At 42.8% G+C, this 18,007-nt stretch overlaps 1 protein-coding gene across 3 annotated transcripts in view; it reads left to right on the top strand.

The window, feature by feature from the left end:
• LOC123514729 overlaps positions 1-16,590 on the top strand; it is a 425,201-nt gene extending 408,611 nt beyond the window's left edge. For 2 of the 3 annotated variants that reach the window (XM_045272811.1, XM_045272810.1), the window contains exons 5-8: positions 3,376-3,565; positions 6,438-6,555; positions 7,931-8,166; positions 8,346-12,178. In XM_045272811.1, coding sequence (XP_045128746.1) covers positions 3,376-3,565; positions 6,438-6,555; positions 7,931-8,166; positions 8,346-10,379 — 2,578 coding nt within the window. In that variant the 3' untranslated portion in view covers positions 10,380-12,178. Of the gene's footprint in view, positions 1-3,375; positions 3,566-6,437; positions 6,556-7,930; positions 8,167-8,345; positions 12,179-16,550 lie in introns of those variants that run through there. The other variant, XR_006677693.1, reaches the window with a different exon arrangement.
• The last annotated feature ends 1,417 nt before the right edge of the window (positions 16,591-18,007 follow it).

The raw sequence follows: 18,007 nt of genomic DNA, 5'->3' as shown, positions 1-18,007 counted from the left end.
ACAGAAAAATTTCAAACATCACAGATACACAGACAGACAGACAGACAGACAGACAGACAGATATAGAGACAGACAAACTGACATGCAGTGACTAACAAATACAAAGACGGTCAGACAAGCAGAAAGACACAGATGGATAGATAGTAAGAGATTCACGGAAAGATAGACAAAAGAGGAAAGACGGGCAGATAGACAGGCAAACAGACATATAGATAAAGATATTGACAGACAGAAATATATAGGAAGAAAAAAAGAATATTTAGTTGGTTAAATTTTCGAGAGAGAGAGAGAGAGAGAGAGAGAGAGAGAGAGAGAGAGAGAGAGAGAGAGAGAGAGAGAGAGAGAGAGAGAGAGAGAGAGAGAGAGAGAGAGAGAGAGTGTGATTTCGTTTGTTGCTCCGATTTTCATAGTTCTAAACAACGTGTGTAATTTTCTTGTATTTTTATGTCTACATTTTTTCTTCTCTACTTTTTCCTTCTATTTTTTTTCATCTTTTTGTTAATTGCCCTTGAGAAGTTTAGTCATTTTTTTTCATTTTCTCACGTGTTTTTTTTTCTTTATGTTTCTTTTTTTCTTTATTTCAATGCTCTATTTTTTTCTCTGTGTTCTAGTTATCCCTCTAGTTCTATTTCTCTTTCTCCTCTTCTTCCTCCACCTCCTCTTCATATATTTTTCCTTTTCTAAATTTTCTACATTTCTTTCTATTTTTTGCCTTCATTTAACCCTTTTTTAAACCCTATTTTTTTTCCTGTATCTATCTATTTTTGTCTCCTATGTACTCTTCCATTCATTCAGTGCAAAGTGTTATCTCTTTCTCTGATATTTTTCTTTGTATTTTCTTTCTGTTGCACATTTTTCTATTCATATATATTTTTTTTTATTCAAGTGGCGGACTTTCAGAATTTTATAATGTTTTTCCTCTTTTCTATTCGTGTTTTTTGTAGTAGTAACAGTAGTAGGAGTCTAGCAGTATCCACGCCTCACTATCACCAACACTATTGTCATCCACGCCACTGTTACTTCTACCCACGCCTTCTCCACACGCCCGCACGCCAGCACTGTGCGGGGTGGCTAACCAGTGCTAATCTCTCACTACAACTCTAAATATGTTTCAGAGTTTTTCATTTTTTTCCTCTTTCCTATTCCTTTTTTTTTCCTCTCTTGTTTTGGTGGCGGAATTTCAGGGTGTTTTTTTTTCCTCCAATTATCCCTCTCATATGTAAAAAAGATACAGTAGAATTTTATCTTTCCAAATATTTTTTTATTCATCTATGTATACAAATTGCCTGACAGCTTTCCATCCTCTTCCTTTCTTTTCATCTTCTTTTATCCTTCTCATTGCATTTCACTAACTCTTTTCTCTCGTTTTTTCTTACAATCCAAACTTTCTACTCTCTTTCCTCTAGTCTTGCTTCCTCCAACTCTTCTTTTATTTTTTTTCTTTTCCTTTACGTCCATTATCTTCTTCCCTTTCGTCGGTTTCTTCCTCTATATCTCCTCCCTTTTCTTATCGTTTACACCACCTGAACATTTAACTTTAGTAAAACTCTTCTTCCTACGCTGCCTCCCTCCTTTTTCTTTTCGTTCTAACCCGTTCCTATTGTTTATTTACATTCCTGCTGTAAAGTGAAGGTACATAGTGTGTGCCAAAACGTTTTACTAAAGAGAAGAAAGAAAAGCAAGAATAATGGAAAGGATGAAGCAAGAGAGAGATAGACGCCAACTCCTTTTAAGTGTTGAAGGAAGGAAGAAAGGAAAGAAGGAAGGAAGGCGGGTGTTGCGTTATCTTTCCCGACGCTGCTCTTAGTTTGGGATAAATATTTTGAAAGGGCAGAGAGGCGCCAGTTTTGTTGTGTGTTCTTGTCTGTTTGCACACTTACACAAACACTACGTATGCATGTATGCGTGTGCTAACCCGTGTGTGTATGTGTACGTGGATGTACATATATGAGTGTGTGTGTGTGTGTGTGTGTGTGTGTGTGTGTGTGTGTGTGTGTGTGTGTGTAAGTCACGATTATATACACGTTCATTTCACTCTTTCTATCATTACTTGTTAAATTTAGGTATTTCATTATTAAATATATTTGTTTTTTCTTTTATCTAATTAATCTATTTATTAATTCATATTATCTATCTATTAAACTCTTTTAATTACGGACACGATTCTTAGTAGACGATGAATAATACTAAGCAAAATGCAGCGGAGATCAGTTTCTTAGCACCATTAAGAAAACATAACATTCTAATCTAAATGTGGCTCTAATCCAATATTTTGCAGCTGTACGTAATGGCAAAAAGTTTAACATTCTCCCTCAGTCTGGTATATCGAAAATCTTATTACAGTGGAACCATGCGTGCTTTGGGGTCCGAGGGGTCTCCAAGCACACGGGTTCGAATCCTGTCCACGGTCATAGTGTAGGTTGGGCTTCCTCACTTGTGGCAATGGTTTCCTAGCGGATGGCCTTTGAGATAGGAGGTGCCTCAAAAAGTATCACCTTTAACCCATAAATTCCCGTGAAAAGCCCACGTGGTATAAATGAAAAAAAAAGAAAATAGATTGTAGGTGGATCAGATAACTTTTGATTGTGGAGAATCTTTTCACATAATGGGGATGTTTCATACTACTTTAATTGTGTCCTGGGATTCATTTTAAGGCAGAATGTATTTGGATAACCTCTTCCTTCTTTTTCTTAGAATGAAAGTTTAAATCCCGCTTTTAACGATTCAGGGTATTAGTAATTTGCAATCTAGTACTTGTTCTGCATTTTTTTTACCATTTGTTTAATTTCTTTTATTTCGGCAATTTTTTTTTCTTAGAGTTTTCAGTACAGTTGCAATTTGAGATCCGTCTTGTTTTTACTCTTTTACCACTTCTATCTAAACTTTTCACTACCAAAAGTTCAGCTCCCAATTTATAATTTTTCACCGCGCTCGTAGTTATCTATGTCTACTTTTCTATTTTTTCTTTCCTGAGATTCAGTGGGTTAATTACGGTCGTGAAAGGGAAGTCTGGCGCAGTGTTCAGTCCCTTAATCGACTTAGGATCGCCAACATTCCCCTCAGAATCCCACGTTCACAGCTGGGAGTCGATTCCGAGGGTCCGTGGGAAGGGATCAAGTCACCAATAGCATTTTACAACAGGCTTAAATGTTCCCTGGAGACTCAGGACACCACCATTTTCTTTTTTTTTTTGTTCTCTCCTTTGAACACACACACACACACACACACACACACACACACACACACACACACACACACACACACACATAGACACACAGCATCAAAACCTACATTTCTTTTTCCACACCCACACACAACACAATCTTCACTCAATCACTTCTAATCCTCCTCTTAATCTCTTCTCTTCTCCTGCAGGCTCGGGGACTTCTTCAGCTACAACAGTGGGTGTCCTCAGGGGTGGATGCAGATCAGCGAGCGAGACAGACCTTACACGGACGGCTACTGGTGCGGCAACGGGCAGGGCTTCAACGTGTATTACAGTGAAACTTCAACCACCACACTCACACTCAAGAAATTCATCACTATGGACTATGTGCACTTTGAGGTGAGTGGTGGTAAGAAGTGGTGATGCGGTGGAGAGTTAGGCTGGATAGATGAAGTGGAGGGGCGGCGGAGCGAGGTAGTGTGGAGGTGAAGATGTGTAAGAGTGAATGAGCGCAGAAGTAAATATGTGATGTATGTAGAGAGGTAAGGAAGTGAAGGGGTTGATGGGTAGAAGAATGAAGGGGTGATGAGGTAAGCAAGACGAAAGATAAGGGGATAAACTGGTGAAGGGATTAGGAGAAAAAGGTGAAAGGATAAAAGAGTGAAGGGAAAGATAAAATAGATGAAGAGATAAAGAAGAAAAAAAGAAAGATATGAACGAATGAAGGGGTTAAAAGGCAGTGAAATGTATGTAGAAGTGAAATTATGAAGAAATACGGACGTGAATTAGCCAAAAAATGTCAGTAGGCAAAAGAGATGAATATATATAAAAAAAAAAAAAATGAAAGCGTAAAGAGATGGACGAGGGAAAAGGTGAAGAGATGAAGGGACGAAGCAATGAGGAAGTTATTAAGGAAAGGTACGAGGCAAAGGTATGATGGAAAAAAAAGGTTAAAAAGACATAGCTATGAAGATAAAGTGAAGACAAACGAGTTAAGTTGAGGAATAAAATAGTGAAAGAATGAGATGAGCATATAAAAAGAGAGGATGAGACAAGAAACAGTACAGAATCAGGTAAGATGTGGATGAAAAAAGGGAAAGTTAGGAGATGATGTGAGAGAGAGAGAGAGAGAGAGAGAGAGAGAGAGAGAGAGAGAGAGAGAGAGAGAGAGAGAGAGAGAGAGAGAGAGAGAGAGAGAGAGAGAGAGAGAACTGACTGAACTAAAGGAAAAAGAAAGAAAGAGAAAGAACCAAAGAAAGAAGAGAACGAAAGAGTAACACACACAGATAGACATGAATAAATGAAAGAAAAAACATGAAAAAAAGGAAGAGGAAAAAGATAAAATGATAAAAAAAGAAGTGTGGAGAAGAAAAGCATGCCAGAAAGAATGTAAAAAAAAAATTAATAAACCAAAAAAAAAGAAATGAAAGCAATCTAAACTGCAGGAAAAATAAAGGGAATGGAGAAGAATGCTGTAGAAAATTAGAATATGAAAAAAAATAGGAAAAACATCAAGCACACAAAATAAATAGTGAGAGGAAAGAGGGACCATCATGAAAACTGGTGACTAAAGAAATAGAAAAATAAACTAAAAACAACGACAATAATAACACAAACAACATAAGCAATCGTAATTAAAACAATAGTTCACCAGGAAAAAAAAAAATATCACATCAACTCCTTCACAAACTAAACTGGATAAAAAAAATCACTCCATAAACAAATCAAAACAAAACGCTAGTCAGAGTTTTATACTGGAAGTGACTTAGCGATCAGGTTGTTAGTGCAATTATTAGGGAATTTCTGCAAAGAATTACCATTTTTTAAAACAAGATTTATCACGACTAGATTTGCCAACTTATAACGCCTTCCTTGTGAATATCAACAAAGAATTTTTTAATACAATGTTTATCACGACTACATTTGCCAACTTCTAACGCCTTCCTTGTGAATATCAGTAGAGGTAGAGCGAATAAACAAACTCATTAATCCCTTTCACTAATAAACTCGGAAACTCTACCTTTTTTTTAAACACAAGGTTTATCATGACTAGATTTGCCAGATTCTAACGCCTTCCTTGTGAATATCAGTAGAGAGAGGTAGTGGAAATAAACGAACTCATCAATCCCTTTCACTATTAAAATCGGTAACTTTATCTACATTTCTCATCTCCCTTTCCTTCAACTTCAATTATTTTAAGAGAATGTGAAATCTCTATAGCTAGTTTGTTCCTCAATTATTCTGCCTCGATTTCCCAATAGCAGTAACCTTGCAATTTCTTTTTTTTTTTTTTTTTTTTGCTAGAGAATAGAGACTCCTTCACATGTAGAGATGCGGAATAACTAAATGAATGCAGTAACTCCAGCAATGACCAATCCTGTACCTCGCACCTGCTTCCCTCCAGGCGTCACAAACACATCCACGCAGCAACTTTCTAATCTCAGGGAGAAAAAATCGCATGTCCAAATCCGAACTTTTGCAATCTGCAGACAGGCCTGGAGGGTCACGGTGGCCTGCTGCATATGTGTACGTACATAGCTTCCCCTTCCCCTTTCCACGTAGCACAGCCCTGTAGCATATGACACTTCAGGATCATATATGAGTATCTCCAGCTCTGTGTTCTGCCAACCATCTTATAAAACTTGATAGCTATCCTTTTTCTATCTCTTTTCTTTTGTATTCTTTTTTTTTATTTCCTCATACATTTTTTTTCTCTCTCTCTCTCTCTCTCTCTCTCTCTCTCTCTCTCTCTCTCTCTCTCTCTCTCTCTCTCTCTCTTTCTCTCTCTCTCATTTTATTTTTCCCACTCCTACTCTCTTTCCTCCTCCTAGTCAAGATCCATAGCTCTTCAGGATGGGGTCACAGTCGCCTCTCCCAATAAACTTTTGCTTTCCCATCATGACCCTTTTGTAAGACTACTGAAACTACTAATCTCATTGATATACGAGATTTTTTTAACAGATTACGCAAAATTCCTGTGAAATAATCAATGAAATCATGAAAACAGCCTGGAAAACCCAAATATCTACGAAAAACTGTTAAATAGTGAAACGCTTAAGAATGGAAACACAAATCATACTCGTGTGCATAAAAAGAATAGCTTTTACAACAGGGGGGAAATGCGGAAGGGGGAGTAAACATTCATGACTATACGTTCCATTTTTACGCCTCAATCCATCCCCCCTCCTGGAACGATATTGAGTTTAAATATTCATCCCTCTGTCTCTATCGCTACCTAACCCTCACTCTTTCCTCTCTCTTCTCTTCCCAGGGCTTCCATCAGTCACCCTTCAGCTTCCGTCTCACCTACAAGACAATGAGGCGAAGTGATGCGGTTCTGCGCTACGGAAACGCCACCACGCCCAAGGACCGCGGTCAGCTGCTGGATGGTACGTGTGTGCTGCCCTTGGCCATTCTGTTCTTTGCCGCATCTATACCAGTCACCTCTTCGTTTTCGTTGAGTCTCGTTTTTTTGTGCCTGTGACTCAATGTTATTTTTGTTTCTATATGCTAGCTGGATCTCTCTCTCAATCTCTCTCTCTCTCTCTCTCTCTCTCTCTCTCTCTCTCTCTCTCTCTCTCTCTCTCTCTCTCTCTCTCTCTCTTTCCGTTCAGCCTCAATTTAGTCACTGCCAGCTGTGTGTGTGTGTGTGTGTGTGTGTGTGTGTGTGTGTGTGTGTGTGTGTGTGTGTGTATGTGTGTGTTTTATTTTGTATTCCTGCGATTGTTTCCTGTACATTTTGTTCTCGTGTGGAGCTATGGTAACATGTCAAAGCTCCCCTATCCCCAACGAACACACACACACACACACACACACACACACACACACACACACACACACACACACACACACACACACACACACACACACACACACACACACACACACATGGTCTACCTTTAACCTTCCAAAACTCCTCCCAATCTCCCCAATCCCTCGTTTTCCTCCCCACACAAAGTCCTCAAGGAGATTTGGTCCTATATACTCCACCCTTACAATCCCTTTGAGATAAGATTTACAGAGATCTCCTCCAATCATCTCCTTTTCGACCACCACCACCACCACCACCACCACCACCACCACCTCCTCCTCCTCACCCTCCTCCTCCCTTACATCTGACAACCCCCTACCTATTCCCTTACCCTCGCCACTCTGACTCCTTCGCGTACTCCTCCCCAACCCCCAATCAGGGACCGGGGAAGAGTGCGGGTCTTTTGAGGGCGGAGAAGAGATGCGGGAGAGCCACCCTAGTTCAGCTCAAAAGGAAAGGGAAGACGCGGACAGGCCAGTGGAGGAAATTGAAAGGTTGAGGCAAGCGACGCCGAGAAGGGAAATGGTTAAAATGGTTGTGTGTGGGTGTGTGTGTGTGTGTGTGTGTGTGTGTGTGTGTGTGTGTGTGTGTGTGTGTGTGTGTATGTGTGTGAAGGCGGACAAGCGTACAGCCGTTGAGTGAGGAAGGGCAAAGTGTGAATGGAGTGTGAAGTGCAGTGTGAGGAGTGAGTGAGGGGAGAGTGAGAGGTGACTGCAGAGTGCGTTGGGGAAAGCAGGTGAAAATGTGAAGTGAAAGGTGGGCTGAGGGGACGAGGTAATGCACTATGCCCACTGGGAAGCTATTTTCCTCTCTCTCTCTCTCTCTCTCTCTCTCTCTCTCTCTCTCTCTCTCTCTCTCTCTTGCTCGCCCGTCCATTCAACCACCACCTTTCATGCCTCCTCCATTCCTGCCAGCATAGAAGAGAGACGCCATAACTCCCTCTTTCCTTACAGACTCGGTGTGCACGCGGCTCTTCCTCAACTGTGACGAACACTTGTGTTCCGTGCAGAGCCCAAATTTTCCCGGCCTATACCCCCGCCACGTCACCTGCAACTATCTGATACGTCAGACCCGCTACGTGCCGTACGCCCGCTCTCTCATCACCATCTATCAAGACAACCCGCTCAGGTTCAACGTGAAGGCCACCTCCACCTTGCCTAACCAAGAGCCTTCTTCCCCTGGCTTGCAGGTGTGATTTAATAAAAAAAATATACATTTTATTGTGATAGGAGCACTCTTGTATATATAATTGTTTCAGGTTTTTCGTTTTTATGACAATTTATCTTAAAAGTGGTGGTACATTAATTTGTGGTTTTATAGCACAAATAGACTTATTGACCTGACCCTTTCTTTTCCTCTTATCTATAGATCTGGGATTCCTGTGATCTGGTGCACGATCACCTGCTGGTGTACGACGGCAACACCACGGATTCACCGTTGTTCCTCAAGGTGTGTGGCTCAGGCCGTCTACCACCCATCACCTCTACAGGGTCGGAAATGCTCATCATATTCAGCACCTCGCGCTTCGACGAGCCCACGCAAGAGACGCTCATGCCTCGGACCTTTGGCTTCGAGCTCAACGTTGGAGTCACTTACCTCAACATGGACTCCCCAAGGTTTGCCCGTAATCACCAGTGTGTGTTCCACATCTTCAGCGCCAACAATTCCAGCGGAGAGGTGGAGTCTGTGGTGAACACGCAGCCACAGAATTCGTCGTGCGTGTACTTATTCCACGGCGAGGCGCACGAGGTGGTGTGGGTCCACTTCCGCAAGTACGAGATAGCACCCAAGATGGGCCATTACTCCTACAACATGACAGAGTGCATCAATCCACTTAGAATATACGACGGTAACTTCTTTGACACCACCACTCCGTATGGCTCCCCGCAGCGCGCCAAACTTATCCAAGAACACTGCACCAAGCGACCCCCGCCCATGTGTGCCAGGGAGTATCTACCCCCGAGGGCGGGTCACATCGCCCCAGTGAAGGCATGCACCAGGAACGAGAGTTACGTGGCAGAAGGGTCTAAACTGACTGTGGTGCAACATTATAACGAATCCACTGCCGCCCTGGCCATGGATTTTGTCCTTCGATACGAGTTCGTCAACACTCGGCCGGGTTACCGACCCACCAATGGTAGTGAGTGTGACTTCGAAGCGATCAGTGACGGTTACACCCTCCGTACAGGACGCGTCTTCTCTCCGAGGACCTCGGTGTTGTATGGACGCTGGGGACGCCGGCGACTGTCTTGCCAATATCGTCTTACTGCACACGGAGACGAAGTGGTGCGGGTTACCATTACTAAGTTCCACAGTGCTTCCCGTTCCTGTGTCACCACAACCAATAACTTCACCGGAAGTTATGACTGTGACAACCATGCAGGCCAGATGGCTTCCCTGGTTGTGTCTGAGTATCCCTGGCAGGACATTGAGGTGCCGCGCCTTTGTCTGTGCGACTATTCCCTCATCCCCATCGAATACGAGTCAAAATCTAAGGAACTAAGGCTCAAGTTCGAGGTCAATAATATGGATGAAACTCATGACTACTTTGACTTCATGTTCGAAGCTCAGTATGAGTTTGTGAAGAAATCTTCATGCAAGAAAGAACAACGACTTCAGGGAACCAACGGCGAGATAGTGTTTCGAAAAGCCAACCTTACCGAGAACAAGCCCTGTGACAACTATCCTTGGCTCCTGCAGACCTCTGATGCCAACAAGTCTATCTATTTCAGAATAAGAGGCTACGACCACATTGACAAGAACTGCACTACATCCACCCGCCTGCTTGTGTTCAAGGTCGGTCGTCTGAGGCCAGTCGGTGTCCTGTGTCCTGACCCGACAAGCGAGAAGGTCGTGGAGCTATTCAGCTTTGCCTGGCAGGGATCAGGGACACTGGTGGAACAGTCGACTGATAAACTGGTACTGGAGGTTTCAGGACGGGAGGGCACACGAGATCTGGGTCCCCACACACTCACCTGGCTGCAAGTGTCCCCGGCGCGACAGTATGACTGGTCCTCTGAGGGTATCGTGCGTGGCTGCCAGGAGGAGTGCCCCGAGCTGGGTGTGTGCATCAGCGAGGACTTGTGGTGTGACGGAGTGCACCACTGTCCCTCAGGCCATGACGAGCTCATCGCTCACTGCTTCTTCCTCTCGGTGCCCTGGGCCTACATCGGGATAGGCTCCACTCTTAGCGTTATTCTACTGGTGGTGGTGACAGTGTATGGCGCGGCACGCCTGCGTGCCTCTGACAAGAAGACCCACCAGCACCAGCCCATCCCTACCTTGCCCACCGCCTCAGAGTCTCTCTTCTCTTCTGACAAAGACGCGGCGGAACGTGACGGCGGCGTGACGTCCGCTTACAGCCTCGATTACAGCGAGGTGGATTACGTCACGACTTTATGAGAACCACAGAGATTAGCCACTTTCAACAATACTTGCACATTAGCTCGAGGCAATCGCCAATCCACCAGCACCACCCCTGCGCAGGATGCACGCCAATCTAGCTCCCGAAGAACGACAAGCCTCCCGCGCCCGCGACGGTCTAGGACCCGCCACACTCGGTCGGCCAGTGTTCACAACGACTACGACGACCGCTCCATCTCGCTGCAGCTGTACGTCCCTCCCCCACCGGCGCCCTTCAGCAGGTCGCACCACTACACGCTGGCCGCCCTCAACACCCACCCACTGGCCGCCCTCAACACCCCAACTGGCCACCCGCGTCGGGCACAATAGCAACGACCACAAAACAGTCCCCTGACGCCTCGCCACCGCGGGGAGACTGATGACCGGACCGCTGGTGATTGAGCAGGCACCAGTGTTTACTCTCCCCTCCCACCACCCTGAGGTCACCGAAGCTACTGGTGACCAGGGCATGGGCGTGCGGGTGACACTGCCGCCCCAAGCACCAAGGTGTCGAAGCTACACCGGGTCCTTCCCTTAGCTGCGTGTTTGATGTAAATGTGTAAATCGCTTTTCAACACCCTGGCACGCGGCTTTCTCCGTTCACCTTTCTTGCAAATGTTTCTATACAATTTTATTCGATAATTTTCTAAAACTTGTTAGAAATATGAGCCTATAGCCGACACTCCACCTTAGCCGCTTTCTGTGTTACGAGACCAACAGTCGGTGTCCACGGAGCCGCGTGTTGATTTCCTTGTCTGGACGTAGACGTAGTTGTGTCTGTTTTGTTGGGTTACTAGTCGTAGCCTCTGTCACTCACTCCGTTACTCAAAGCTGTGAAAAATCTAATCTAAAAATCTTTCAATCACACCATAGATGAAGAACAAACAGAAAAGATCATTAATTCTCTAATGTATCAGGATTATATAAGACCAATAAAGTAATATGTACGCAAATCCTTCCCGTCTAACCTTCCCCATCCTCCTCTTTAACCCATCCCTTCCCCTACACCTTCGTCACCCTTCCTCCTCGTCCTCCACCTCCTCCTAGTCCTCGTCCTCGTCACAGCCCATCGACAAGACAAATCATGCACCCTCTAAGTTGTAGGTGAAATAGTGATGTAGCGACGGTGATAGACGTGTGAGAAATATAAGAAAGAGAGAGAGAAAGAGAGAGAGAGAGAGAGAGAGAGAGAGAGAGAGAGAGAGAGAGAGAGAGAGAGAGAGTGAAAGAAAGAAATAGAGAACGGAACTACTGCCAAAGACTCCGTGTAAATATCAAACAAGTATTTTTAAAGACTGGTAGATACTATACTAAATAATCGTTGCTTGGACACGAATCACATGTACATAATGCACATTACCTGACATTTCTACCACGTTTCTTAAGTGTGTACAGAGAGTTCGTGAGTTCCGAGGTGTTTGTATGTAAGTAAGGTGTGCTCTGTTCTCTACATAGTTATTTGTGATGAGATAAAAAAAAAATAATAAAAAAGATAAAAAATTCTACTTTAAAAATATCTAACAAAAAACATTATATATAATTATTCTAGTCCAACTGAAGATTATTGTTCTATTCAGAGATTATATTCACTGATTGTTATAGTAAGTGTGCGTGATGAGTCCTGAGAGAGAGAGAGAGAGAGAGAGAGAGAGAGAGAGAGAGAGAGAGAGAGAGAGACATGGTTGGAGAGACAATTTAATAACTGTACAGCGGTGTTAAGAGAGAGAGACCCACATATTACTGTTTCAGAAGTCTATGCTGCCATCTTGTACATACTGTAATAAAAGTTTCCAAATGAACCGACTTTCCTTCAAGCCCTCGCAGCGGATAACCTGGTGCGTGATAAGAATACCTGCACCTCATGATGACATCGACACCTAACTCCATTAACCCATTCAGTACTGGGACTCATTTTGATCCTGACTTTTGGGTGTGATTAGACGATTTTATTTACATTAGGAAGGGTTTATGGCGGTCATAAGATTAATGGCTACAGTCTTCACTATTTTATTTCTCATATAAGTTTATGAAGCTGTATCAAATCACCAAATACGAACCAGAATGAATATGGAAACGCGTCATGGTACTGAAGGGGATAAGCTCATAATAATAATAACAATAATAGCAGGTGGGAGGTTATATTGTGATTCGTCAAGCTCTCTGATCTGACGCCGTAGTACAATGGAACCATACGTGCCTTGGGGTCCGATGGACCTCCAAGCGCACGGGTTCGAATCCTGTCCACAGTCCGAGTGTAGGTAGAGCTTCCTCACTCGGGACAATGGTTTCTAAGCGGGTGGGCTTGGAGATAGAAGGTACCCCAAAAAGTATCTACTTTAGCCCATAAATTCATGTGAAAAGTCCATATGGTATAAAAAAAAAAGGGCAACAGTATTAAGATAAAATAACTCCACTGAAGATACAAGTTCTCCACGATAGCAGCTTCTGACGAAAACTACACTGTGATGTGCTGTATTACCTGTAGTTTTCGTTCTTGTACAGTAAATTCCCCACAAGATTGCAGTCACGTAAGAATTGTAATAGTAGCCAGAAGATTATATAACTTGTAGAATAAAATAGCTAAGAAAATTTGGTTGGTGAAAGGATAAGACCGGAGAGAGGAACAAAAAAAGGAGAAATTCTCTTTATGATGCCTCTCTCTTAAAAATAAAGTGAAGTATAATCCAAAAGAAAAGATAATTTAATTAGTAAAAAATTTTTGTCATATAAAAAAAAAGAAACACTAACAAATCGTATAATGCAAAGGGAAAAAACAAGAACAGACAAAGTCACACAGGGGGAAAAAGATAAACACTTTACGCTACGAAAAGAAAAAAAAGGAAAGATAGGTCTGGTTTTTGGATAGGAGAAAGTAGAAGCAAATTAAATTTTAAGAATGAAAGAAATCAATAGGGATACCGCTTCAGAGTAATCTATATGAGCATTCGCGCTGAGCTATATACTGTTCTGTTTTGATATTGTAACACACACGTGCGAGTCCTGAGATTGTCTTAACGCTGCTTTGAAAGGTCACGTTGTCAGCCTTCATGTTCGCGAGAGTGGAAGGGAATACGAGCGTGTTATTTCACAGACCGATGATTCCAATCTAAATCTTCCTCCACTTTGTAAATACGTTTGATTCATCTAAACTGACGGTCTGATAAATAGTGTATATGAACTGTTGTATACTCTTTGTTGGAAAGTAGCGAGATCTATTAAGTTCTGATGTCTTTACACTATGTTTCTACATATGGGTATCAAAACTAAAACTTTCATGTACGTATATATCTTATGCACTAAATACCTCTATCAGACTTCAAACCCTTCGAAGTAGTAAGTAAAACAGTAAATAATAATTAAAGACTGTTCTCGCAACATGTCTTCTTTCATATGGCACAGAAAAGATTAATATGGCTTTGATACATTTTTTTTAAATAGATGAAACATAAATTTTGTCGAAATATCACTTAAAATCATGAAATATCCTTGAAACATCTAGATATCTTGCACTACACACTGATGCACACATTGTAAACGCGTTGTTCTCTCAAAATCAAACTTTTCAAGATACCAAAATGATGAAATATCCTTGAAACATCTAAACATCTTGCACTACATACTGATGCACACATTGTAAACGCGTTGTTCTCTCATCAATAAGACTTTTCAAAATAGCAGAGGCAATATCAGCAAGGTTTTCATAAACAGTTTTACAAATCGATACAAAAATCCTGTCAAAATATCACTAGAATCATGTCAAGAAGATTATTCCATTCCACTAGGGTTAACGGGAAAACGCTACATCTAGTACTGGGCAACTAACTAGAGACCACTCTTCAAAAATCCCTAACGCTTTCCTCTGAGCGAGATGTTTAACAGTACATTAATGATTCAGTCACAGAATACCCGTTGTTTTCAGATCTAGAGGAGCGTCTACCGAGGAGCCGCGCCAGAGTACTTTTTTTATGTGTTACGTGTAAAGGAAGCAGGAAGCGGGTCAAGAGCCACATAAGAGGAAAAAGTCAGTATAATTGCTGGCCCTTAAAAAGCTGAGTGGAAAACGGTGAGCTGTACAGTTTTAGAATGAGAAAAGCCGAGAAATTCGTGTGTTTTTGTCTCTTATGTTCAAATAGAAGACTGGAGAGAAGAAGAAGAAGAAGAAGAAGAAGAAGAAGAAGAAGAAGAAGAAGAAGAAGAAGAAGAAGAAGAAGAAGAAGAAGAAGAAGAAGAAGAGAAGAAGAAGAAGAAGAAAAAACGAAAGAAAGATATAGAGTAGTGGTGGTGGTGGTGGTAGTAGTAGTAGTAGTAGTAGTAGTGGTAGTAGTAGTAGTAGTAGTAGTAGTAGTAGTAGTAGTAGTAGTAGTAGTAGTAGTAGTAGTAGTAGTAGTAGTAGTAGTAGTAAAAGTAGTAGTAGTAGTGGTACTAGAAGTAGTTGTAGTTAAAATAGTAGTAGTAGTAGTAGTAGCAGTAGAACTAGAGTAGTAGTAGTAGTAGTAGTAGTAGTAGTAGTAGTAGTAGTAGTAGTAATTTTTATTACCTGGTGTTGAGATTTTTGAGCCAAAGAGAGAGAGAGAGAGAGAGAGAGAGAGAGAGAGAGAGAGAGAGAGAGAGAGAGAACTGAACAAGGAACTATAATATTAAGTCAACACAAATCTTTTTTCCTTGCCGTGCCTTTTTCAGATGCAAAACTGTGATACACATTATAGTTACAGCAGGCAATGGCGGGGCTGGTCGAGGGAATGGAAGGAAAGGAAGGGAAAAAAATGGTGGGGGAGGAAGAAAGAAGAAGGAGAGGGAGGAGGGATGATGGGGTGGGGAAGGAACAGACAATAGCTTGGTGATGAAGACGCTCGGTCCTCCTCATCCCCCTCCTCCTCCTCCTCGTCCTCCTCTTTCTCCTCCTCCTCCTCCCCCTCCTCCATGTATATCAAAAGGTTTCACCGTGTAGCGAGGAATTAATTATTTGGTGTGAGCTTCTCCCTCCACTCCTTTCATGTCTCTCCTCTTCACTACGATCTTCATATCATTACTCGAGCCACCCCATACATACAATAATAACCAAACCTTACGTAACTTAACCTAACACGATCTTTCACCTAACCTAACCTAATCACAAACCTAACTTAATCACACCATACCTAATTTAACTAAACCTCTTTATCAAAATACGAATGATAACTTAATGTGGAAACCCAACATCACTGAAAAATTAATAGATGCATGTATGTATGCGTATGTGTATGTGTGTGTGTGTGTGTGTGTGTGTGTGTGTGTGTGTGTGTGTGTGTGTGTGTGTGTGTGTGTGTCCTACTCTCCATCTCCTCCACCACCACCTCCTCCACCTCCTCCTTCCCCGCACTCCTCTTCTTCCTCCTCTTCGTCCTCCTGGCATAATCCTCGTCATCGTCATTCTCCACAGACCTTCAGGGATTTCAAGGACAAAGGAGACACTCGCAATATTCCCCTCGAGTCCAGTTGAACACAATCGCTGCCTGGTCCTCACGCGCTGCTGCTTTAATCTATACTCAGTTCACGACGAGGCGAGGCAAGGCAACCCACACAGGTGATGCAGGCCCGGCAAAGCTCTCTCTTTGTCCCTCAGCATCTCCTGTTTGGTTGAATGATCGCTCGTGTGGTGTGTGTGTGGGTGGTGGGTGGGTGGCAGAGAAGGTAAGGAGAGGGGAGGTGGGCACAAGGAGATGGAGAGAGGAGAAACAGAAGAAAATAGGTGAGAAGAGGGGAGAAGGAGACGAGAGTAGAGAGAGAGAGAGAGAGAGAGAGAGAGAGAGAGAGAGAGAGAGAGAGAGAGACTCCTATCATAGTTTAGTTGAAATGTTTCATGATTATTACGAACAGAGAAGTAAGAAATTTAGTACATGCCTTGAGAGAGAGAGAGAGAGAGAGAGAGAGAGAGAGAGAGAGAGAGAGAGAGAGAGAGAGAGAGAGAGAGAATGTAGGTGGAAGCCGGGCTGGAAGAAAGAGAAGCTGAATAAGAGTTGGGCAGGAGAGGCTAAAAATTCAAGCATTAATGAGAATATATAGTCGGTGTGGAGCAATTTATTTCAGTACAGCGCTGAGCTTGTAGAGTGGAGCCATTTTAAGGAAGAGTTAAGCCCGGGGTTCAGTGAGAAATAGCAAAGGTATGAAAAAGAAATGTTGATACATGAGAAGGAGAGAGAGAGAGAGAGAGAGAGAGAGAGAGAGAGAGAGAGAGAGAGAGAGAGAGAGAGAGAGAAAGAGAGAGAGAGAGAACTTTCAGGAAACTCCTCCCAAGTAAGTTTTTTTTTTTTTTTCTACAGTAACTTGTGTAACATTGGCATTCTTCAATTTAATTTCCTATCGGCGGCACACCGTCCCTTCCCCCACTCGCGTTACATCTTTCTCATCGACACTCGAGGAACTGGCTGCTGATAGCTTTTTCTTTTTTTTTCATCCTGTCCCACTCTACTTCATTATTTTGGCCTGAAGTTCTCGTTTCTTTTCTTGTTACTTCGAAGTTACCTGCTAAACTTGCACAGACTCAGTTCACAAGAGGGTGGTAGATTTTTTCACCTGCCTGATGTAAAGTGAGAAGTGAGGGCAAGGTGAATATTACACCTCTGCCGAATGGGAAGACATGGGATCATCTACTTCAATTTTCCTTATAATTTGTTTCTGTTTCAAAGCTTCACTGACCCAAGTCACAATAGGCAAGGAGATTTCTTCGTCAGTTTAGTGTGAAATGAGATGGTTAAGGTGAGGATGGCTAAAAGTTTGAAGGAACAAAGTTTGAGAGGAGTACGAGTAGGGAACGTACCAGGCACTGCTGGAATGAGGAAGAGACGAAGCGAGAAGAGGGTGGCAGGGTAGCAAGGAAGGAACTGAGAGAGTGATCATTTGGCGTCTCAACAACACCGTAATGGACCATAATAAGCAAACGAGGGAGGACATGAAGAATCACCACACAGATACATTCGCTATTATGACCAATGGAGTGGTATGAAGGAGAGAGTATCAATGAAGATAATCTTATTGCATTTAGCCACCCATAAATCTAACTTAGAACTTAATTTCTATCTATAAGAACAAACGTATGGTTTCTATGACAAATAATAGATACGAAGGAATACGAAAAAAGGCAAGAAAAAAAAAAAAACAGAGGAAAAAAAATGAGGTGCCGGACTAAAGAAATGTGACAAAAAGCATTATCCAAAACTGAAGTGTAACCGTGACTTTGCTGTTTACGTAGATAGGTGAGTACACAGGTGGGTGGAGTGAAGAGACGTTAGGTGCAGAGTGTGGGTGTTGAATGGAAGGGTACAATACGTGGCGGGGGGGGGGAGGCAAGCTGTCCTGTGGTGGAGCTGGCCAAGAGAGCGAAGGAGGGCTAGGGGAGGGAGGGAGGGAGGAAGGAAGGAGGAAGGAAGGAGGAAGGAAGGAAGGAAGGAAGGATGGGGTCAGCACACAAAACCATCCAACTACATTTATTATCCACATCGAGTTAGCGGTGAAGTGGATGAGAATAAGAGGAGGAGGAGGAGGAGGAGGAGGAGGAGGAGGAAAAGGAGGAGGAGGAGGAGGAGGAGAAGGAGGAGGAGGAGAAAGAGGAGGAGGAATACAAAGGAATACAAAGGAAAGACCAAGCAATA

Source organism: Portunus trituberculatus, chromosome 38 (genome assembly GCF_017591435.1).
Source record: "Portunus trituberculatus isolate SZX2019 chromosome 38, ASM1759143v1, whole genome shotgun sequence".
Lineage (NCBI taxonomy): Eukaryota > Metazoa > Arthropoda > Malacostraca > Decapoda > Portunidae > Portunus > Portunus trituberculatus.
Note: the sequence above shows the minus strand (reverse complement) of the source record. Positions and strands in the feature narration are given on the sequence as shown.